At 51.8% G+C, this 24,326-nt stretch overlaps 1 protein-coding gene across 1 annotated transcript in view; it reads right to left on the bottom strand.

Annotated features, from left to right (window-relative positions):
- Window positions 1-1,684: 1,684 nt before the first annotated feature.
- Window positions 1,685-24,326, bottom strand: part of PLXNA2 (plexin A2) — a gene marked incomplete at its 5' end in the record, with an annotated part of 43,834 nt that continues 21,192 nt past the window's right edge. Inside the window, 13 exons of the mRNA XM_008943098.1 lie at window positions 1,685-2,109; window positions 2,905-3,055; window positions 3,694-3,906; window positions 5,601-5,770; window positions 6,356-6,546; window positions 8,739-8,838; window positions 13,278-13,381; window positions 13,758-13,917; window positions 14,364-14,510; window positions 15,174-15,240; window positions 19,623-19,891; window positions 21,429-21,571; window positions 23,423-23,657. Of these exons, the coding sequence (XP_008941346.1) occupies window positions 2,014-2,109; window positions 2,905-3,055; window positions 3,694-3,906; window positions 5,601-5,770; window positions 6,356-6,546; window positions 8,739-8,838; window positions 13,278-13,381; window positions 13,758-13,917; window positions 14,364-14,510; window positions 15,174-15,240; window positions 19,623-19,891; window positions 21,429-21,571; window positions 23,423-23,657 (2,046 nt within the window). The remainder of the gene's footprint in view (window positions 2,110-2,904; window positions 3,056-3,693; window positions 3,907-5,600; window positions 5,771-6,355; window positions 6,547-8,738; window positions 8,839-13,277; window positions 13,382-13,757; window positions 13,918-14,363; window positions 14,511-15,173; window positions 15,241-19,622; window positions 19,892-21,428; window positions 21,572-23,422; window positions 23,658-24,326) is intronic.

Raw genomic sequence — 24,326 nt, 5'->3', positions numbered from 1 at the left:
CTCTGCCAGCTCTCTCTCTCTCAGCAAATCCAAACCCTCCAGTTACAAAGCTCAGGCTGTTGTAAATGTCAAGGACTTATTGCACGAGGTTGGTCATTAGTATTTTCTTCCAGAGTATTAAAAGGGCCCAGAGAAACTCACAGCAGTGGATTACCAAAAGAAAGTGGACTTGGCATGGCTTTTACTGAATGGCAATTAAAACAAGTTTCCTGAGTATTTCTCTACGTGCTGGCTCTCCTTAGGACTGCACCTCCAGACCAAAAGCTGAGAGTCTCTACAGTGACCCCCTCGGGCTCCTCTGGGCAGGACCAGTGGAGGAGGGGGATGGATATGAAAATGGATTTTCCTTTGACACACACCAGCTGCAAACTAAGATCCCAGTCTGGCACAGCACTGCCCGGGCACGGCTGAGCAGATGCTGGGAGCTATTCTGCTGCCACTGCCAAGCTCATGCAGTCAGTACTGGCATTTCCATCAGACCTCCTCACCCTGTCCTCCCCGCTGCAGCCTGCACAAATATCAATATTTATTACAGAGAGAAATATTTACAGCGTTCCTTCCCCTCCTGGCACTCTACAAAGGGACACACATAAGCTTTGGTGTCTTTGAAAGGAATAACACTCACAAACATTTGCCTGTCGCTGGCCACAGGACCACGTGTCACCAGGGCCAGCAAGGGACTGGAGATAACGACGAGACGCCGAGACAGAGACAAGGGGCAGTGCTGGCTGGCCTGGGGGTGCTGTTACCCTCCCCCCTGGCCTAGAGCAAACATTTCCTTCCCCTCCCCAGTGGGAACCCAGGTCCTGCGCCTGACCCCGCAGATGCTGGCAGAGGAACTCAGGAGGAGCCTGTGCTGATGGACTCTGCCAGTCAAACAGAAAAGCAATAAACCTCCCCCCTCCACGCCGAGGCTGTTCAAGTCTCACTCACTGCAAACGTTGGGGTTTGTTGGGTTTTACTGCAAGAAATCAGAGGTGGCTACCAGAAACCACCCCCAAAACGCAACCAAGAGGCTTCACCCCAGCTCTGCCTGATGGGGAGAGGGTGGCTGGGTGCTTCTGAAGGTTGGACTTGATGATCCTAGAGGTCCTTTCCAACCATCGTGACTCTGTGATTCTAGGATCTATGATTCTGCTCATGTTGGAGCTGCAGAGACCAGTAACACGCCAGAGCTGGCCTGTGAGGAGGAGTGGGGTGGAGAAGGGGAGGGTGTTCAAACTCAGCTCTTTCCACGTTCAACAGTAAACGGGACTTAAAAAAAATAGATATATATTGATGCTATATAAATACATAGATAAAGCTGGATTTCAGGACAGGTTGGATGATCTGATGGTTTTGCCACTCAGGTAAAGTTCCTTCTAGTGCCTGTAAGTTCCTCAGCCACTGAACTATCTTCTGGCTAAACTGCTATTTCACTTGTGTAAAAAGGTGTGGTGCAAACTTGTGCTCATGTTTTTTGTAAGATCCCAAAAAGGAGAACATTTCAGGTTTTCCAGACTTTCCAATTGGTGTAAGAGTCTGTTTGCAGAGCCCCTGAGCCGTGTCCCCAGGAGTCTCTCGAGGACAGGATTCAGAGCTGGACCTTGTTGACAGGATTATTTCTGTGGCCTCTGTGGTTTTCACTCTATTTTTTTTTTTTTCTCCTTTTTTTAAAAAAAACCTTTAAATAAAGTTTTATTTTCTAATATACATTGAACAATTTTCATGCAAAGCAGCAGTCATGGAGACATCCAGACTTTCCAGGTTCCTTCTTTCCGTGAATGCTCAAAAAAATGATCCATCTTGATTTGACTTCGATTGAGATGTTTTGACTTGTTTTCTTTCTGCCTTTTCAAACCAGATCCTACAGGACTTTGAACACAGCCAGTCCTTGGGTCAGTCTCTGCTCGTTCCAGAGGAGCCTTGCTATTTATATGTGTCCAGAGCCTTTCGTGCTTGTTCTCCCTCTTAATTCCCAAGAGTCCGTGCAGTCCTCTGCCCTTTGCCATCCAGGAGCACCACAACCTTTCTTCAGCTCTCAATAGACATGGCACCAATAAGTTGCTCTACTTTGTATGCCAGACGCTGCCTACGCGCCTGCTCGTCCTGCTCCAGAGCCCCAATGAGCTAGAAGAGAAAAAATAAAAAGGGAGAGAAGAAAAAGAGGAAGGAGTCAGTGTGGGAGAGGGGGTGGTTGAGGTGGGCAGGGAGTGAGATGTGAGCAACTCGAAATGTGGATGTGTGAAACTTAACTAACAACCAGGACAGCAACGTGAGGAGCGCTCTGCGGCCGCCACGCTCGTTGGTTTCTTGGTGCACGTCACCCACGTGATCCTCCCCACTCTGCCACCTTGGATTCCACGTTTCTTGTCTCATTTAACATGGAAGTTATGAGATTTTAAAACCCTAACCGCAAAATAGCTGTGGCATTGTATCACAAATGCATACATGCAATTAAATGACAAAACCCTTCCTTTTAATGGACATAACTGCAGAATAGGTTCTTCTTGAGCTGAAATGAAGGCGTGGAACAGATGGTGAGAACTCGGCTTCAAGTGATGCATTCATTAAAGGAGCTGATGCTGCCAGGGATTCTTTGCAAACAGGAGTCTGCGCCACCGCAACAGGGGATTTGTACCATCCCAAAAGACAGGGAGGTTTCCAGGGAGCTTCACTGGGTCACGATGGTTTTCCACTGGATTTAGGAACGGGCTGCACTGGTCATTTGCCACGACTGAGAAACCCAGTTGCTCCCACAAGACTCTAGCCCTCCATCCTTCTGAACAGCACGCTGCAAGACCTGAACCTCTTTGTGCCAGAGCAGCAGCGGCACAAGCTACGGGCGTGCCCCATCGAGGACGAGGGAGAAGGAGCAGGGGGTGGCAGCACAGAGCCCACCCTCACCCCCACCCCAGCACCCACCTCTTCGCTGTACTTGCTGACGTAGGAGTAGATCTCGTTGAGGGCACTCAGCACGTTGAACTCCAGGGCGTGCAGGCGGGACTGCTCGGCGAGGTAGGCGTTCATGTCCTGGTCACTGATGGCCGGGAGCTTGGCGATGTCCGCGTAATACCTGCGGGGAGACACCCAGGGCATGAGAAACAGGGGGCTCAGAGGGACCCTCTCCTCCCCAGCACTGACCCAGATCCATGGGGAAAAGGGCATCATTTCGCTTGATGCCTACATCTAGCCCAGCAGGATTCTGGTCTGTGACAAGCTCTTGACAACTCCCTGACAGGAGCCTGGAGCCAGGTGGGTTCTGCTCTCTTCTCTCACGGAACAAGAGATAGGACAAGAGGAAACAGCCTCACGTCACACCAGAGGAGGTTTAGGTTGGACCTGAGGAACAATTTCTTCCCCTTGAGCCAGTGTCCCAGGCTGCCCAGGGCAGTGGTGGAGTCCCCATCCCTGGAGGGGTTTCCAAGCCGTGGAGATGTGGTGCTGAGGGATGTGGGTTAGTGGGAACCTGGGAGTGCTGGGTTAATGGTTGGACTTCATGATCTGAAAGGTCTCTCCCAGCCAAAATGTTTCTGTGATTCTAAGCTGACAATAAGAGCAGTGATGCTTGGCAGGGCTGAGCTGTGCCACCAGCTCGCTGCAGGGACCTCTCTGCTGCAGCACCAGCCACTGAAAGCAGAACTGCTCAGTGCAGGAGCTCAGGCAGGACCAGAGCACCCAGGTGAGCCCTGCACCCACGCTGCTGCCACTCACCTCTCCACCCAGCTCTTGTAGCTGGGGATGTCCTTGGCGTACAGCAGCTTGTTGGAGGGGGAATCCTTGCCCAGGCGGTGCTCCGAGGTGGAGCAGGAATCCATGAAGGTCTGAGCCACCACAGAGAGGCAGGCGTCTGTGATGCTGCCTTTGTGGATATCAAACACAAACTGGGGGTTTTTGATGACGTTCACCCAGAATCGGAGAGGGAGGCTGTAGGGCAATCAGGAAACAGAATTCAATGTTAAGACAAAGGCTAGGGAAGGACACTCAGTGTGGCATGTGTTCCCAAGCAGAGTACAACCAGTGGAAAGCAGCAATGATCTGAACAGGAGCTAAGCCAGGTCCACCAAACACCAGTTAGCCCAGTGCTGCCCAGATTGCTTGTGAGGGGTCCTGCTCTGCCTGGCCTGGCCACGGCTGCCCTGTGCACCCCGAGCTGTGCTGGGGTCTGATCCTGCATGGAAAGGTGGAGGAGTGACAGGCAGGCACCGAGGGCAGGCTGCCTGTGCCAGGGCAGAGCCGAGCACAGAAAGGTGGTGCTGAGCAGCTCTGTGAGGAGCCCATTACAGTGAACTCGCTGGGGCTGAGCCCAGGGCAGTGGTGCTGAGTGCTGCCCAGCACCCCCCAGCCCATCCCCTGCGAGCGGGGCAGCACCATCAGAGCCTTTGTCCCCAAATCCCGAGGCCTTTGCAATCAAAGGGGAATTATTATTCCTTTTTTCTTTGGCTGTATAGCAGGATCAAAAAACCAGCTGCTGCTCTCCATTACCTTTCAAGTCTGGGCTCTCTCCACCTAGCCAGAGCCCCACGCAGGGCTCCAGCCTTAACTCTTGCTGCACTGCAGGCAAGCGGCTCAGCGCCGCTCCCCAAGCCCCAGCTCTCCCTTATGAGACCCTGTTTGCTTGATCCTTCTCCCATCTGCCCCCTGAAATTCCCTTTCTGGGGATGCTGCAGCTGATCAAAGTGCTCAGCAGAGCTGGTAGCTCAGAGACCAAATTTTTGCCCTTTTCCCGAGCCCCCCGTGCCCTGGCGTGTCCAGGGCTCGTGTGGTCTGATGGCTCTGGCAGGGCAAACTCTGCTGGTTGGCACTTTCTTTTGTACTGCTTTAAGGAGTCTCTTCATTTTTTTTGTTATTCTCGAGTTTTTATCCTAATAACTCCTTTTTCTAAAGCTTTCAATAAATTGTTTTTAGCTTCCCACAGCCTTAGCGGGGAACGCGGCTCTTGCAGCCAAGATGATTAGAGGCCTCTTAAACCACGAGGGACTCAGGGGGAAAATAAAAAGTGTTTGGGGAGCAACCATTTGTTGTGCTTTTTTTTCTTCCTCGCAGAGGTAAATGTCTAACCCACAGAGCTTTTAATCCTAAAATAACAGCAGAGGCAGAGATGTAGGAGCTCCCATGGTTCGGAGGAGCCTGAACCCGGCTGCGGTCGTACATGGGGCTGGCTCCATCCCCCTCACCACCTCCTTGAGCTGCCCAAATGCTCCAGCTGCTGCCCAAGGTGACAGGGAAGATGCAGCTGCTTCCAGTGGTGCAGGCAGGGTGGGCATCCTGCTTCCAATCCCAGCCATCTGCAAAGTCCAGCTCTGTGGATCTATGGCCGGAGGACTCAGGGGCAGCTGGGTGTGTGGTTTAACACTGCACCGGGGTTTCAGGTCGTGTGTGCATGGGAGGCAGCAGGAACCAGGCTCAAACTCCACTGCCACATCTGGAGGGGGCAGCAGCAGCGCTGGCTGAACAGCATCAGCAGGGCTTCAGGGCACACCTCCTGCTTCGGAGCTACAGCACTTGGTTGTGCCCAGCCCTCCCAAAGCTCTCCCCCATCCCTGTGTCTCCCCAGGGCACAGAGAATCGCTCACCACTCGGCTCTGCCTCTGGCTTCCTCCCTCCTCCTCCCTTCTTACCAATTGCTCTTCCACGTGTGCCTGACATCTGTGTCGTGGATGCCGTGCTTATCCGCCTGCTCATCCAGGAAATCGAACATGTACTTGATGGCCAGGGGGAGGGCGCTGCCGCGGTGCACGGTGCTGAACAGCGTCTCAAACAGGTCGTCCACGAACTTCTGCAGCGTTCCCTAATGGGGGCAGCAACCGAGAGGGTGAAGGGGGGCGCCGGGCGCACGCCTGGCTGAGCAGCAGTGCCAGGAGGGGCTGCCAGATGGTGCTGCCAGCTCTGCGAAGCCGGCGGGATAAGGGAGGTTGGGGCTTGCCGGAGGGCCCCGGGGATTGCTCCAGCCTGCAGCTACTCACGGCTGCACTCACTCTGTATTTCTAGCCTGAAAGAATGCCTTTTGCTTTCAAAAGCAAATCTGCATTATCTACAGTGAGGAACGCACGGTGGAAGGCAGGAAAATTCTCTCTGGCCAAGGAAACCAGTCAAATATTTACAGTTACTGCTGTGTGTCCTCCAGTTCTTGTTGTTTTAATACTGTGCAGAAGAATGAAGTATTGCAGCAATCACCCTGCAGCGTGAGGAAATCTGGGCTGTGTTTCTGCTGCTGCTCCAGGAACCACCCAAACTATGGGACTCAGGGAATTTCAACAGGGACAGTCCTCACCAGGAGCTGAGCATCACTGGGGACTGCACAGGACCCCCAGCGAGTGTGTCTAGAGGGACCCCCCCCTGCATTTCCCAAGCAAACCTAGCGCGGGGCAGTTACCTTTGTAGCTAACAGCCTGGTCAGGTAAATCTCAGACACCATCTTACTGCCCCGGTCTCCTTCCTTCTGGTCCCCATGGTCGTGGTTTTTGACCAAGTGCCAGACCTTGACGCCGCTCTCCAGGTCGGGGGTGATCATGGGGGCCCTGGAGCGCAGGCTGTCGGGGCTGCCCGTGTAGCGGAACGTGGAGTCTGAACGATGGGAAAGAAGCTGGTCACACCCAAAGCAAACCCCTTTTTGATTTCTTGGTCTCCTCTCAGCAGTGCCACGGTGTTTGCAAAGGCAAACAATCATCTGCACTGGCTTTTTTTTGTGGGGTAATGGAATGTAATACCACCCAGGCACCAACAAAATCTGGTGTTTGCCGAGGACACGTGTTGGTCTTCACTGAACAGAGTCCCTCAGATTTAAGCCTTTCCATTTGCACACCCACATGTGGGACTTTCCTGCTCCATTCACATCCTTTACTTATGTGAACTCAATAATCCAGGTCCACACAAGATTCCTCCATGACTTACAGCTCACACACATTGCCCTGGGCACCAACTCCTGCAGCACCAGAGTCCTGATACCAACATTTTGTAGATAACAAGCTGCCCAGCCAAAGCAGCACGAAGGGCAGAGGAAACTGCTGTTCTTGTTCCTGAGGCTTTCATTAGAGCAACAAGGGCTCAAGCTGAGCATCAGTGGCAGAGCCCAAGGCCAGTCCTGCACTCTGGCTGTGCCACCCCCGGGGCTGTGGGGTCCCTGTCTCTGCCCTCCTCCCCTGCAGGGAAAGGGGAGCTCAAGGGGGAGCAGACAAAGGTTTTTCCTTTAATTGCTCAGAAACCTCAAAGGGATGTGAAATACATTTAACTTCCCAAAGAACGTGCCTCCCTGGATTGCATCCATGCTGTCTCCAAGCCGAGACACGGGGCCGAGTAGCACAACTGTGCTCTGCTGGGATTTTTCCTCTCACTAAATTTCTTTGTTCTCTGAGAACCTTGTGTGTTTTTGCAAGTTTAGCCTCCAATTCTCAGCTCACCCTCCTCACCCAGAGTAAGCGGATCAATCATAAATCAGCCGAGGGAAATACGCAAGTCATTACCAAACTAGCTAGATTTTCATCCCTGATTAAGGCTTAGATAAATGAGTACTCCAACTGATATAATTAAGGAGACAGACAGGGGGACAGCTCAGGAAGCATCTAGTAATTCTATTTTTAAACGTAGCTCTGTACTGATATATATGGGGGAAGTAAATAAGTATCTCATTTAAATTCTGTCTGCACAATTAGAAGTATTAATCTTTCCATGAGCAATGATAGTTCATACTGGTAGTTTGCAAAAGCTTTTCCACCTGACATAGATCAATGAGCACTGAGGACTGGGGCTGTGTGACCCAGCCTTGGTGTTTCCATCACCTGCAGTGTGGGAAGTGCTGGGTGATGGGGTGGACCACGCCTCGCAGGGAGAAATGCCTTTGCTCCTGGCCTTTGCCTAAAGGCTCTCCTGGGGAGGGCTCCTCAGAACCTTTGCCCAAGGAAAAAGAAAACATTTTGGGAGGTATAAACAAGAGAAGGAGCTGGGTTTGTCAGGGGACCTCTCATTTGTAAAACACTCTGTAAAATGAACGATAACAAAAGATCAGCGCACTAGAGATTTTGCCACTGCTGCTGTTTCTGGAAGCACATTATTGCCATTACTGGGGATTTAGTGCTCTAAACGCAGACCTGGCACCTCGCAGCCTCATTTACTCAGGCTGCAGCATCCTCAGGGACCCTGAGTCCTGCTATTATGCAAATAACAAACTCCCAGGCGGGCACATCCGAGCACAGATTGCACTCCCCATTTTTTGACCCATTAGCTAACAACTCAGGATCCTCCACTCAGAGAAGAAATAGGTGACAGAATCTGGCTTTCCTCTCCTGCAGCCCTGCTTCCATACCCAGGATCCAAAGCTGCTCTCCCACAGCGGGAGCCCCACAGATGCTCTGCAGCATCCACCCCCTTTGCACCAAAAGCCTTTCCCCATTTCCAAAGGCTGCTCACGGGCTTGGCATTTCCTTTTCTCTCCCCTCAGCTTCTCTGGTCTTTTTGCTGTTCTGCTCACAGGTGGAAAAGCCTTTGCAAAAAAACCAGTAGCCAAGGACATTTTTCTGTGTGGTGCCTGAATTCTGCTCATTTTGGGTGATGGGTGTGGTTCCTCGGGGGAAGCTGCTGCTTCTTCCCTACTTAACTCCCTTAAGGGTTGTCCTCCTGCAACAAAGGGAGCTTCAATAGCAGCCCCATTAGACAATTCCCTTTTAAAGCCCTGAGCTGCACAGCACACTGGAGCACACAGCTGGCTGTAAATGTGCAGCAGGAGCAGTGCCCATCATCATCATCTCAACCCTGCTTCTTACCATATCTACTGATAGACGTCCGGGATATACTGGCAGAGGCAGGAATGTTGTAGGAGGAGGTTTGTTTGGGAACAAGAGCCACAACTGAGCGGTCTGATACCTGGGGAGGAAAAGGGAGAGAAAAGATCAGGGAGATCCACCAGTGCTCCACGCTGGGCTGGCAGCAGCTCTGCAGCAGGGGACTGAAGGGATAAATCAAAAGACGCCCTGAAGATGGTTTTGGTCGTTCTGATTTAAGGTTACATTTTATCCAATAAAAATGAGAATCTCAGGAATTGTTGTGATCCAATTAAAGTAACAATGCAGAGGGAATAATACGGCTATAATAACGTTATGGGCCATAAAACATTCCTATTAAAGCATTTTTTTATTTTAGCAATTTTTACGAACTTTAAAAGTTTGATTTACAGCTGAGCAAGCCACGGAACCACGTTTCAGGGTATTAGATTGTCAGCCCCTCCAACTGCACCAGAGAAGGAATTAAATGCTGAGAAGTCCAACTATAAATGAACATTAGTGCTAACAAGATTTTGTTATAGCAGATTTTAGCAGCCATGTTTAATTTTATCCTCCCTATAAATCTCGTAGTCACTGGAAGTTTTTTAACGTATTTCCTTTAATTAAGAATCTGCAGGTTTCCAGGGCATGGGCCTGAGTGTCTGTTAATTTTGAACTCGTGGCCCCTGGTGCAGCGTGGCAAGGGAGGAGAGAGTGGAGGCACCACAGACACCTGCACAGCAGAATCACCTCTTTCACACCACTGAAACTGCTTCTGGGGCTCAGCCCTCCAGTGTTTGCCAAGATTCCTGCGAGGGACTTGGCACCATCCCTACACATGGGGAAGCTCTGGGGCAGCAGCTGGACTTTGCTTCCCCAGCATCTCCTCACCACAAGGTGACCTGCACACAGGGATCTTCGCTGCCTTCAAGGCTTTGGGTTCCACTCAGATGAAAGGTTTCATGTAAACATGAGTTAATATTATCGCTGGTGACAGTGGAAATAATAGTCACTTGTGTTTCACAGCACAAAAGTGAGATATTTCTAAGCAAAACACTTCAAACACCTCCATTATTTCCTCTTCTGCTCCTGCCTCACTACATCCAATTTATTAAGTCAAGGGAAGGAATGATCAGTGGTGATATTATTTTCTTAGGCTGTTATTAGCTGCCACTTCAGCTCAATCTCACTCGGGAGAGAGCCGAGCGAGCCCAGCTCCCACCGAGGCAGCAGCTCCCCGGCTGCTGTGCTGGAGCCATTTCCACCAGGGCTGGGGCTAACTGGGAGAGAGGCATTAAAGTTCACACACACACACACACAGAGCACTCTCATGCTCTAAATTTTGGGTAGAGTGACTCTTGTCAGCTAAAAAACACCAGCGTGCAAACGAGCATCCAATGGAGCACACGCTCGTCTCCCATCTCGCTCTGCTGTTGCCACACTCCCAAAAAAACCCCCCGAGACGCCTGTGAAGCTGGCTGGCAGCTTTACAACTTCAGAAACGTTCCTATTCTTCTGTGAGCTGGTAACATGCTGCACAAAACACCTTAAAGAATAGAAAAATAAAGCCTGGAGCTAGGAGAGCTGCAGTGCAGAGAGCCAGTGTTTGCGTGGGTCGGGAGGATGCTGGTTCCACATCCACGCCACCCTCAGCTCCTAAGTCTCATTTTCCACACAACTCTTCACTCTCTGCTTCCAATTTTTCATTTAAAATAGTATTCTAGTCCCTCAGCCTTTCCAGACTCACAGTGGCTGACAGGTATTCATGCCCCACTGCCTCAGAGTTAACCCTGCATGAGCCACTGTAAATCATTTGATATTAAATTCAGTGTTTCGTTTTTGTTGAGTGAAGCCACACAGGGCGAGACTCTCCCATGGAGTTTAATAGGCATGAAACCAAAAGGATACTACACAACTGTAATACAATTCATTGAAATATAGTTTAAAGGCTCCAGAGAACTTAAAGAATGACACCTATTTAACCTATACATCTATTTTTATAAATGAAGAAATAAGCAGCAGGGATACATTCCTCTACAGAATTCTATAAAGAAGTTCAAAAATATTACAGAACGATTAATATTTCCTTTAAAATGCAATCTGGCTTGTGCATGGGAAGGCTGCCCATGAAAAATATTGGTTGACGCAGATATATTGTATTTTTATAAACCTAAAGATGTAGAAAACAAACGTAATAGTGGCAAAATCCAGCAGCCAAGTCTGAAGCTAAGACATTAAAGAAATAACTGCCCTGTGCAGAGCCTCCCGCCCTGCCCTGGGGAGCAGGGAGAAGCTGGCTGGGTCCTTGGCAGGAGCTGGAGCCCAGGAGCTGCAGGGACTGGGGCTCTGGATCAAACAGACCCCAGAAATGGGGAGCTGGGGCAAGGCTGTGGGACCAGGCAGGTTCTGCTCCTCGCTCCAGGGCTTACTCCAGGTGACAGCACCTCTCCAAAAGACCACAAAATACCTGCTGTTCTCAGATGGGAACGTGGGCTGGGCATCCCCAACTACTGCATGCAAACCCAGACATCACTTTGCCTTCAGATGGGAATAAAGACAAGACAGCTCCAAATTAAAGGTGGAAATCATCTGATTTTGGTTTTATGGCTGGAACCACGCCTCTTTTCTATGTAACTCCTGTTAAACTGGCGAGACTACAGCACTTGAAACTTAAATGACTTTACACCCTCTTCTATGCTGTGCCTTTGCCCACAACTTTGTTTTACTGTGTAGTCCTGGAGCATCTGTATTTTTGATACCTAATAAAAACATTTCTTACTCAAACAGAAAAAAAACCTGGTGGGAATACCAAAAAACAAATAAATTGCTGTTTGTTTTTTGGCAAAAGCCTTGCCTTGACAGGATTGCTGTTGCAGTGCAGAGAACTTGGCTTCTTTTTATGGCTGAAGCAGCTCAGCTAGGCTGTGCAGAGCTCGGGCCAGAGGGAAGAGCCATGTGCTGCTGGTACCTGCTCGGATGCTTGGCAGCAAACCTCCACTTTGTTCCAGCACAAAACTGATGCTCAGATGGCAGGAAGAGCTGTGGCACCTTGAGTGCTGCGAGGGTTTTGTTTATTTTCAGGGTAAACTTGCAGCTTGGATTTTCCCACAGGCACTAAACTAAATGTGCTCCCTCCCCTTGCACCCAGCGAGCACCCGCCAGGCACGGCTTTCCCTCCCAGCTCCCTCCAGATGACTTTTAAAGATCAAGGCATAATAAAGCCTCGCTGCTTCTCTCCATGTTGGTTAATTCCTTGCAACTGTCAGGTAAAACAGATTTGAGAAGCAACGGAATTCACCTGCACAACTCCTGTGACATTTCCTGGTAATCTGTGTTGAAATTCCTCGGGCTGCTGGAAGAGCTGACCCTGAGGTGCTGTTTTACATGCACTTTGCATATTTATGCCATTCTCTCTGCCTTGCTCCCTGGTTCTATGGCTCCTGTCAATACTGGCTCACGTTCCCTTACACAGCGTGAGGCACGCTGATGGACTCGAGATGGTGTCTAAACAGGGAAAGGTGCCAGATTAAATACAGAACGCTTCTGTGGAGGTAGTGATGGACAGTAGTAGGTTACAGGTCCCAATTAATGCAGTTATCCTCTGCTGCAGACAGGCTTTGAGTTAAAGCCTTTGATTCTCTTCAGCCAAACCTTCCTGAGCTCTGTCTCCACCTCTCTTCCCATCTTTCACACACCATACGAAGCCCTTTCCAGCAGCCACACGCCTCCCCAGAGAGCCTGGGCTGGAGCATGCAAGCTGCAAAAGATGGCAACAAGCTCCTAGGTCACCTTGCCCACCCTGGCCAATGCTCAACAGACATCTCTGCTGCCTCACCTAGTTTTATATGACTCCAGTGGGAAAACTCCTGCTGCTTCTTGGCTTGGAAGACTAGGTCTGGGGCTTGGGAGGTTTGATGTCATTCTGTCAAGAAGCAGCTCTTGATATTCACTTTTTCTTGTCCTGGCCTCATCCTGTACCTCCCAGCAGCACTCCCTCAACCCTCCCCTGTGGCAGTATTTGAAGTATCTGTTCTATTCCCCTCCCTCACTCCTTGCACGATGCTCAAGAGTCAACACGTAGGAAGATCATGAGTATGAGAGATGTGCTGGTGCTGCAGCCTGTGCCTCGCATAAGATCATCACATCCTGTGGTGTTTGCAAAGCTCTGAAGGCAGGCAGGGACCCCTCTCCCCTCCCTGCTGCACTCCTGGTTGGCTCAGCCCCCCACGTGCCATTCCTGCCCTGGCCCCACACCTCCAGCAGCCACAGCTCAGCCCTCACCCTGCTCCCTCTAGCTCACTAGCACGGCTGCTGGTTTTAATTTAGCCAATTTTCAACTCTGCTAGTTTCTTCAAGATCCATGTCAAGGTTGCTTTCCCATCTAATGTGTAAGCACATTGAACCCTTCTGGTTTATCATACAAATGTGACCTCCCTGCCTGTCTTGGTAGAGGAGCGAAATACTTGGGAATTAAATTTCTGCTTTGCTTTTCTTCCCTCCTGGCAGCTTTCTGGGAGCTGTCTGCTGGGGCTGCTTTCTCACCTGATAATGCATCAAGGTGTTCAAGCGTTTCCAGTCTCCTTCTATCTTGGTGGTGATGTCTTCATCTTGCAGGACCACACGAGCTATCCGGCCCTGCCGCCACTCTGTTGGAGAGGAGAAAGGGGTCAGAGAGGGAAAAGGCACCAGCTGGCTCTGTTTGCTTCTGGCCCAACTAACCACTGGACAGATAAGGCTGCGGAAAAGCCCACCTCCCAGAAAGAGACAGCCAGAGAAAGCTGAATTCTCATGAGTGTGAAGGAGGCCTCAGGAATCATTTGCTCTGTGGTTGATGGACAATTAGCTGATCCCACATTGCTCAAAACCCACCAGGCAGGAGCAGTGCCCAGGGCTTCTAGGGGCAGAAACATGCACGGGGGTGTGCAGCCTGAGCTCTAGTTCACAAGCTCTGCAAAACCCACCAAGAAATCACTGCTCAACCTCTCTGACCTCCACCCTCCCACGAGGCAGGGAAGCTCCTACCCAAGTCCATGTCAACAGCTCGTGGTCTTTGTGAATACGGGACGTTTTTGTATACTGCATCCAGGATCTTCTCCTTGACTTGAGTGATGGTATCACAGTTCAGCACCTTCACAGGGATCTCTGGGCTGTTCTCATTGTCTGGGTTCACACAGTTTAGGATCTGGAAGGGAAGAAGAACGACATCGTGCTCTAAAGGGCTTCAGACAAGCATCCAGGAGAGCTGTAACCACATGTGACCACATGTCACAACAGCCCATTCTCATTAAAAATCCATTGCATCCCTAACTGCACCTAGTACATCTCTGGAATGATTTCTAGAGGAGTCCTGGATGTCCATTTCCATTTATTAGAGGGAGGGCAATGCTCAGTGCACAGAGAGATAAACTGCTCCCCCCAAACCCAACCTTTCAAACGCTCATCTCAGGCTGTTGGTACCTGCAAACCTGCACACACCTTCCTTGGGCATGAGCCTCCCAGCATGAGGCTGTGCTGCACTGGCAACACTTATCCTTCACTCCTCCTCACTGGCTTAAAGGTCAGAACAGCTCATGTCCAAGTGAGGAGGACAGAAGCAGTTCAACAGCAGCTTCTACAGTGGCCACTCACCAGAGTCTTGTACTCAATCTGCTGCCGGATCAGCTTGTCCTCACTGAGGGAGTAACGAGCCTCCCCTGTGATGGCATCGATGGGACCTTTCTCCATCTGCTGCTTGATGGCACAGTAGAGCATGAAGAGAGGCTCTCCAGCACATTCCTGCACAATGAGACAGACAGCAAAACTAACACAGAGGTGAAGGTGTATCTCCTCCAGGCCCACGGCCTGCACACAGGTTTGGCACACGATTCACTTCGGCTGAGGCACAGTCCCATTGACTCCATCTTTAGCACATGTGCAATCCAGGCTCAGCCCCCTCAGCTCCTGGAGAGGACAGCCAAACCATGAGCTCCATTGCTCAATGGGTTTGTTGTCCTTGGCTTGGTAAAGCTCTACTGAATCCATGTGGCTGTAAAACAACAGGAATTTGAGATCTTGATCTCATTGTTCACTCCCATTACGCAAATTCTGAGGGGCTTCCAGAACCACAAAGTTAAAACCCATGGAAGTCCAGGCACAGGGCTGTGAGAATTTCTCCTAAGTGCTACAGAGGAGCAACAGCAAGTCCACCACATGAGAACTGCAGCGGGTGCTCTGAGGGCTGAAGGAGGCTGAGCACAGAGGCTGTGCCAGTTTGCCCCAGCCCACGACCAGCAGCCCCAGCTGGAGGCACCTCTGAGCAAACTGCCACCTCCCCGGCCCTGCTGCTACATCCTTTGACTTGGAGCCTGAGAGAAGAATTTCAAGCTCAGATTCACCGTGGGGATGACTGGTGGTGAGACAGCAAAGCAGCTGCATGGCCTCAGCTCCACCCCTCCTTACCTTGAGGAACTTGTGGAGGAGGAAGGCAAACCAGTTAGTCAGCATCTTCTCAGCCACCGACTCCGTCCTAGGGAAGGCAGGGGGAGAAGCAGATTACATCCAAACCCAAACCACACCCCAGAGACCCCAGATCTCCCCAGGTGGCACCACCCAGCTGCTCCTGTGGTGCTCTGGAGCTGGCAAGCAGCAGGATGTGGCCAGCGCTGTCCCCTTGGGAGCTGCCAGCAGCTAGCCCAGCTGCCAGCTCTGGTGGGGCTGGGGACAGGGAGCCTGGTGACACTCAGCTCCTTGCACGTGGTGCAAATTACAGCCTGGCTCAGAAAATCACTGGGATTTGCAGCAGCTCCTGCAATCAGGGACGGCAGAGTGACAATGGCAGGGAAATTGCAGCTTTCTCCCCAGTCCCACCCAGTCCCTCTCCCCACATTGTGCCCAAGATTATCTCTAATTTAAATACAATGGCTCCTAATGATAGTTTTTAATGCTGGCTCTGCAGGACCCAGAGACCTTCCTTAAAGCACCACAAGCCCTTTTCTTGGGATAGGGACAAGTTGGCTGTGCTGGTGACGGAGCATCTTGTAGTCCACATCTGAGCCCCAGCTACACAGCTCATGCTGGGGGTGGCTGCCAGGCAGGCAGGGCTGGCAGGAAAGCTGGCAGGGCTGGCAGGAAGGCAGGCAGGAAGGCTGGCAGGGCTTACAGGAAGGCTGGCAGGGCTGCCATCCTGCCTGCATGGCTGTGCAGGGCAGAGCTGCTCTGCCAGCTGCAGCCCTCACCCCGGGCACCCTTCAGCCGTCTCCTCACACCATGTGTGATACCAGGATCTGGTCCAGATTTCAGCAAGTGAAGAGGGATGGATCCAGCACCCTGCCCTCTGCAGCACCCTCTCCTCTGGGGACCATGTCCTACTTTGCCCTCACTGGGAGCCTGCAGCAGCTTCACCAGGTCTGGGCACCTCTCTGCACCTTACAGAAGTAGGGGCTGGAGGGGACCTCTGGGGATCTTCCCACCCCCTGCTCCAGCAGCTCACCCACAGCAGGGTGCCCAGGGTCACATCCAGGCAGGTTTGGGATCTCTCCAGAGCAGGAGACTCCACAGCCTCTCTGGGCAGCTGCTCCAGGCTCTGCACCCTCACACCAAAGAAGTTTCTCCTCCTGCTCAGATGGAACCTCCTGGATTGGAAGTGACCTTAAAGATCATCTAATTCCAACCCTCATCTGCTCTGTTGCCCTGCATTTCTTGGTATGTATTTATACAGCATCCTGCATGTTTGAAAACTCTGGCATTTAATGAAAAACACACATTATGGAAGCAACAGGGTTTGATCCCAAAGTCAAGCAGATCAAGTATAAAAAGGAGCCACAGCTTTCAGCAAACAAAAACTGGCACCAGTCGGTAAAGGGACCCAGGGTCACATTACCCAGCACCTCCTCAGATCACAACATCTGCCAGGAATCTGAGAAAATGTCTGCAGCTCCCTGAAGAATTTAAGCCTGAATTGATTAACTGCCTAAAAATTCATCCTACAAATTGACACACACATTGTTCTCCTATTTAAAATATTTCAGCCACCCAATTAAGGAGGAGAAGCACCAGCACAGTGCTGTGCTGGGAAGCCATGGAATATGGAGAGTCAGTGATACAGACTAAAGAATAGGTGAAAACCTCAGAAAACGATACATTTGGGACTTCAGGGTGAATATTAATTTAATAAACTACTTTGTTAATAGAATATTGAATTAAGAATTGGCAAACCTCCTGGTTAGCCCAACCAGTGAAGTAATGCTGAGTCCTGTCCCTGCTGGCTGCCCACAGCCTGACACCAGCACTCTGAAGATAACTGAAATAAGGAGTGACAGAAGTTGGGGTGTATTGTGTGGCAGAAAGGTGTCAGGTACTCGTGCCGAGCTGTCCCCTTCTATTTCCTTATCAGAAATACAAGATCAGCTGAATGGAACAGCAAAAAGAAACACCTCAGAACATCTCTGTCAAATCCCATTTCTCCTTACCTGCAAGCCCTGATTCTCCCTCTCTCCCAGCACAGACTGGTGCTGTGAGGTGTTTGCAGAGCATCAGTCCTGGGGGTGGCCAGCAAGGGAGCTAACTAATCATCCCTGTGCTGCACTGGCTGAGCAGGGGCTGCTCAGAGCCCCCATGGCTGCGGGGAGCAGCAGGAGCCTCCAGTGCCCCACGTGCCTTCCCAGCCCGCCTCTGCCTTTGGAATGGGAGTGGTGCTGGGCGGCTGGGAGCGGAGCCCTGAGCTGACCTCTCCTCTCTGCTGCGTGGGGAGGGCTCTGCTGAGCCCCAGCAAGAGCTGCTGTGGGGCTTGGAGCTGCCCCTGGGCCGGCAGCGCTGCTGCTCCATCGCCGGGCTGCTATCTGAAACACTGCTGGAGATCTGCCTCCAAGATAAACCCCAGGCTCCTGCAGATTAACGTGGCAGGGGAGAACCCCTGGACTTGGAGAAAACCCTTCTCACACTGACCACACAACGAGGGCAAGGCACAGATGATGACTTGCCAAAGGAGTCTGACGCCAGCAGCCAGAGCCTTGGCTGCTCCTCCGACTCTCTGAGGCACCGGGAATAAAACAAAACTAAACAGAAAGAGCTGAGAGAACCCAAAAAATAAATATGTATTTTATTAATTTTCCCTGCTCTATCTAGGTCTGTGAACTGCTGTGTGCTGCGCTCTGTGCCAGGAACCAGAGCAGCTATTTGATTTAATGTCAACTTTCTTGCTGTCTCCCGCGAGGGGTAGTCATGGAAGAAAGAGAGAGGGGAAAATGAGGAAGAAAGAGAGAAAGAACTGAGTGCCAATTATCAACTGCTGCCACCAGAGAGCTCAAAAAATGAAAAAAAAAAAAGAAAAAAAGTATCTCACTTTGTGGTTGATCACTCCTTATTAAGTCAGAGCAAGATGTTCCAATCCAGGCTGCTTTGTGCAACAACACCACCCAGGAGCCCGCAGGGCACAGGGCAGGGACAGGCCAGAGGTTAAATAGGGCCTGTAGTGACAGGACAAGGGGTGATGGCTTTAAACTAAAAGAGGGAAATTTAGACTAGAGAGAATAAAGAAATTTTTTACACTGAGCCCCTGGCCCAGGTTGCCCAGAGAGGTGGTCAGCACCCCATCCCTGGAGCCATCCCAGGTGAGGTTTCCCGTGAAATGGCCAAATCCTGGCACAGGAGCCCTGTCTCGTTGCTGGGTGCTGCAGGGAGGAGGGGGCACAGCTCTGAGCACCAGCAGTGTATGTTTTGGAGCACTGTGAACAGTCATTATTGATGGCTGAGGCAGAAGACGCCTTCCCAGCGACTCGTCAAACCACGGGGGAAATTAAGACGGTTTCCTTCCCCGAGATGAGTTATTGCCTCCGCAAACACAGCCAGATTTAAAGCAATTTCCTGTCAAGTATATTCATTATGGCTGGAGGAATCCCTGAAATTTTCCTAGAGCTGTGAAATCCTCCCCTCGCCTTCATCCGGGCAAGGCCAGGCTCTGCAGCAGGGACATGGACAGGGGGGGCTCACGATGGCACAGTGGTAGCCTTTTATTTGTGCCTGCTGACCTACACTCAGAGTTCTTCCCCTTTTTCTGTCTCCTACTTCCCAGCACAACCTTGGCTGAATTGCTTAATCCATTCTTGAGCTCCTGCCCCACCACGTGAGACACAAACTCCGCTGCTCCATCCAGGCAGACACAGATGCTGTGAGGATAAAGCCCAGAAATACCTGTGAGGTAGCTCAGAGCCATGAGGGTGAAGGTCACAGAAGCACCCTGGCTGCCATCAGGAGGGGACAGAGCCTCGCTGGGCAGCCTGCCCTTCCCTGATGGCTCCCGGGGCGCCTGCCATTGCTCACCTGAGAGGTACTTTTCTTCCCTAGGTCTTTAATGCTCTACAGATCATAATAAAACCACAGCTCAGGGGAGACTCCTGCCCTTAAGAGCCTCAAGTCCAGTAAGATGACTGGAGAAGCTGCACCTCTGCTCCTCCAGACCCTTCTGTACCTGAGCTGGTGCCTCCTCTCCCCTGACTGGATGCAGAGGGCACTGCTGGGTACCAGCAATGTGCAGGTCATGGAGAGCCCAGCACAGGGTGGGGAGGGATAAGGCAGCAGAGGTGCCAGCCAGGGGAGGGGCTGCTGCTGGGCCAAGGTAGGAGATTCTGAGTGACACACACACACAGTAGAGGTAACAGCTCTCTTGGTTCCAATTTAAGACCCTGTTCAGCCATCTGTGAAAGCACAGAGTCGAGTTAACCCCACATCCTGGCGACAGGCAAGGAAATGGATGGATCATCCAGAGTGCCCCGTGGAGAGCAGCATTTTCTTTCTGGCCCCAGCACCCCGGTCCTGCAGAGGACCCCGATGCCACCAGCAGCGTGGCTGTGCCAGCCCAGGGGACCCCCCCCACCTCCCCGTCGTCCCATTTCCTCCCTGCCCCTGGGCTACCTGCGCAGGAGCAGCTTGGGGTGGTTCTTGTTCTCCAGGTTCTTCTCGATGAGGTCGGAGAGCAGGTGCTTCAGCACGTCGGTGGCGTACTCCAGCTTGCCCTGCAGCCCCGTCATGATGAGCGAGGCCACGTTGCCGCGGTCGCGCATGGAGAAGCTGCGCTGCAGCTCCAGCGTCCGGATGAAGGGCAGCAGGCAGACTTTGTTGTTGATCAGCTGAGCAAAGAGCTTCAAGGCCTTCTCCACGCTCTGCTGCCCGTTCCCCTGGACCTGTGGCAGAGGAGGGCACGCCCGTCAGCCCGGGCGCAGGGCGGCAGGGTCGCTGCCAGCCCTGCAGGAGGGGTGAATCGTTCCACCCCGGGGGCACGGGCCACCACCCCACCCCTCAGGTCTCAGCACGCACAAGCAGGGTCTCTGGCCCGTCCTGAACAAGTGCCACCCTTTCTGTCCTCCCCCAAGCCCTCCAGCATGGCTCATTTTAATCATTGCTCCGAGCTGTACTCCCTGCCTGCCATAAAACTGCTGCTTTGAGGCTAACGGCCCTAGAAATGACATAGAGTTTTGCTTGTTCTGCACAAAAAGTGACACTCTTGTAAGTAAATTAAATACTAATTTAGACTATTGCTTTATTATGGGACAAGTGTAAAAAATTAATTGAGGCTTTCAGCCAGTTGCAGATTCGAGTGATTTATTACAAGTGAAAATGATGAACTACATTAAGCAACTCTTTACCAAACATCTTGGAGACTTATGTATTGGTTTTACTAACGTTATGTAATTAAGCAACTGTGTAATTGGCAACACATTTATCACTTCTGCAGTTCTGTTTTTCATGAGTGGAAACAAATAAAAAGCATTCATATTTGTTTGCTAGAGCACCAGCTTATTTGGCAATTTGAACAGTGAACATAATGTGTGGGACTGGAAAACTCAGGGCCTGGGAATGGGCTGGGAGAGGCTGGGTCCAAGCCTGTGTGAGCTCGACCAGCCCCACGACACCTGCTCAGTGCTGGTGGCCACTGGGAAGGAGCCTGGTTTGATGCACCAGCTGCACTGGAGAGGCCCTGGAGCCGTGTGGAGCACAAGCAATCAAGATTTCTTCCTCTTACATCTCTGTCTGCAAATCTGGGCCAACCCCTAGTCTGTGTGAGGGCAAATAGGACCTTCAGGATTTCCAGGAGCAATGCCAGTCTCTGAGGGAGTGCTGAGCATCCCGGATGGGGGACACCAGCCCCACGCTGGCTGCCAGATGTTCCTTGAAGCACCATCAGGGCTTTTTTGGCACTCTCACAGGTGGTCAAATGGACCCTCACTCATCACCTCATTGAAAACCTTCTCTGAGTATTTCCAGGGAGCGGTGGCAAAAGCAGGGAGATGGCAGGGGGGGCCGGGGGGGGTCTGGCCATGCCCGGGCACGGCTCAGGCTCAGCCCTCCTGTGGACACGCCACGAACAGCAGCGCAGCTCCTGATGCTCCAGGCTGATGGCCCCGGGCTCAGCCTTCTCCTGCCCGGGAGGTGATTAAGGAGGGCTTTAAAAGGCCATCGATAACTTATCTGGCATGCTTTGCTGCCGGCTTATAGCCCTATAAAAACCTATAAAATAAAACTGAAGCAACAGCGGGGAGAAGAAACCGAAAGGGACCGAGGGATGTGTGATGGAGATAAAACACCAGCTTCTGAGCTACAGCGAACTCGGGGCTCAGCCTGCTAACCCCAGAGCCTGCAGTAAGGTTTGGTGTGGTGGGTTTCATGCTTCTCCAGGGGCTCAGGGGAGCTCGGACAGGTGGGGCACAGCCTGATCCCTACCTCCAGCTCCCGCAGCACGGGGTGGTCCTCGATGCCAGGGAAAAGGACCCTCATGGCGTAGGTGCGGTAGTCGAGGTAGGGGATCCCCGAGCGATCCAGGTCGCTGGTGAGTTCATTGATGTCCGTCTGCAGCTCTGCAAAAGCTGTTCAGGGAGAACAGAACAGGAGAGAGGAGCACGGGTGAGCCCGGGAGCTGAGGCTGTGGGGCAGAGGCTCTGGGGAAGGGCTCTGAGCTGCCTGCTCAGCCTGGGGCACGGCACGGCAGGGAAGGAACACGGCCCAGCTCAGGAGACCCATTCGGAGGAGATCTTGCTGCCTAGCTCAGACAGACCCTCACCCTTGGAGACTGTCTCAGCAGCTGAGCACGAGAGAGCAAACACTGCACGGAGCAGATGCCGAGAACAAAAGATGCTTATGAATTTGTATGCAGTTCACACCTGGGTACACACACCTAAACCACCTTTAAAGGCTGCAGATAAAAATGAGGATCTATTTTCATAACTTGGTGCCTTCTGTATTTCCCTTTCTTCTCCTCCTCCTCTATCAACAGTTGCCAAAATAATCAAATCCAATGCAGATCAAACCCGAGCAGAGGCTGCCTGCTGCAGGGGTCAGCAAGGAATTTATTCTTTGTCTTGTAACATCACATCACTGTGCTCCAGAGCTGCGTGTGCCCCCGTGTGCATTCTCCAAAGCACAAAACACTGGCTCCGTAAGGTCTCTGTACCCCAGCCAGGCTGTGTCCATGCTGAAGCTGTGGTCTCTCCTGAATACTTCTCATTTTTTTGTCCTGTGCTTTCAAGGCTACCCTTTTAAAATCAGCTGAACTAATCCAACGCAACTCTCTCTAGGTACAGAGGTCATGCTATGAAATTTGCAGCTTTCTATTTATGTGCCTTTGATACACAAAGCTGCCTTCCAGCTGGAAGGACGTACAAAACAACAGCAGAACAACTCCCCAGAAGGCGTTCTGTCTCACCCCAGCAGCCACAGGGAGGGCTGCCCACCTCCACCTTCGCTCCCCGGCACAGGGGCTGGGCCTGGCGTGTGCTGAGACCCGCAAGCAGCAGGCCTCACTGCTCCAAACAACACACAAAACTGCCCAGAAGCAAATCATAGAAACAGAGAATGGTTTTGGGTGGAAGGGGACTTAAAGATCATCTTGTTCCAAGCCTCCTGCCATGGGCAGGGGCACCTCCCACTAGACCAACGTTGCTCCAGGCCTTGTTCTTGAACACATCCAGTGATGGAGCATCCACAGCTTCCCTGGGCAATCTGTGCTGGTGTCTCACCATGCTCAGAATGAAGAATTTTTTCCTTATTTTTAATCTAAATCTCCTCTCTTCCAGACTGAAACTGTTACCCCTCATCCTATCTCTACAAGCCCTTGTAAAAAAAGCCCCTCCCCAGCTTTCTTGTAGGTCCCCTTCAGATACTGGAAGGCTGCAATAAGGTCTCCCTAGAGCCTTCTCCAGGCTGTAAAAGCCTGAATGCTTGAAGAGCTTCTTCCCATCCCCCAAACCTAGTCCTGCTGCTCTGAGCCCACATCCTACAGACTGGTGGAGAGGCTGGACCAGCTTTCCAGCTCTCCTGCCTTCTGTCTGGGATACATGCTGTTTCTTGGAGCTCCAAACCTCCTCCACTCCCCATCTCAGCCTGTGCCTTTTCGAAAGCCCTCTACTAAAAGGCCACTGGACAAGGGGGCATATTGTGCTGGGCACCCACCCTGGGGCTCGTGTGCTCCTCACAGCGTGGCCCAGGCTTGTCACTTAAGCAGGATCAAGCTCTAATCCTATTCTCTGCACACCAGGCAGCAGAGCCCTGGCTGCCACTGCCACACTTGTCACTGGCCACCCTCCTGTGACAGGGCAGTGAGCAAACCTCACGGGGACATCCACCCCCCTCCTCACCACGGAAACAGGGTGACTGGGTGGCTCTGGTGGGGAAAGCTGGGGACCAGAGCACAGAGCTGCAGTGTTCTGGGCAGTACTGACCCTCCTTGCACTCCAGGGCCACCCGAGACTCCAGATTGTCCATCTGCATCTGCAGCCTCTTGAGGGTCAGGTCGTTCTCTCGGGACTTGCGCTTGTAGGCGATGAGGACGATGATGACGATGATGAGGAGCAGGCTGCCCCCCGCCGCGATGCTGACGATGGCTGGCAGGGTCAGGAGGCTGTCTGAGATGATGCTCACGGAACCAGGGGAGAAGATGATGCCACCAACACGCACCTATGGAGGTAAGCAGCAGTTTTGGGTAAGGGAGTCAGCCTGCCCCAAAGTCCCACCCCTCCTGGTCAGCGCTGGACAGACCCCCAAGGAAGGGGGGGTCTGACCCAACTCAGTGTCAGCCAGGACTGCAGCAACTCTGACCACCTTCAAACACAGAGGGTGCAGCTTATGTGAACACAGGGAGGCTTCAAGTCATGATAAATGTGCCAGCCCTTCACTATCTGGGCTTTGTTCTTATTATCTGATGGCTCCATTTGACTTTCATTTTATAAGCTTTCAACTCCCTTTTGCAAGCCATGGACTTTAGCAACCCAGTGATCGTTTCACTGACAAGAAATCAGCACGACTGGAAAGAGAGAACAGAGAAGGGAAGAGAAAGCCCCATGTGAAAGCTGCTGAGCTTTTTTGGAGGTTAATGCCAGGACAGGCCTTTCCTGGACGTGCCCTGGTCACAGATGCCCACAGCTCTCAGCCAGGTTGTGCCTCTGTTAAATCACACCGTGATAATCCCAGTGTGTTTTGGATGCTGAATTTAAAGGGAAATAAATCACAATTACCATCTCATTTGGGCTCTACTCAAGCACTTCAGCAGCTGTGTGCTTGGTCTGTGAGGGGATCAGAGGAAGCAGCCATGCCCAAAACCAAAGCAGGGGAAGATGCCCACTGTTA

The sequence above is a fragment of the Merops nubicus genome, unplaced genomic scaffold, assembly GCF_000691845.1.
Source record: "Merops nubicus isolate BGI_N331 unplaced genomic scaffold, ASM69184v1 scaffold22816, whole genome shotgun sequence".
NCBI classification, from domain to species: Eukaryota; Metazoa; Chordata; class Aves; order Coraciiformes; family Meropidae; genus Merops; species Merops nubicus.
Note: the sequence above shows the minus strand (reverse complement) of the source record. Positions and strands in the feature narration are given on the sequence as shown.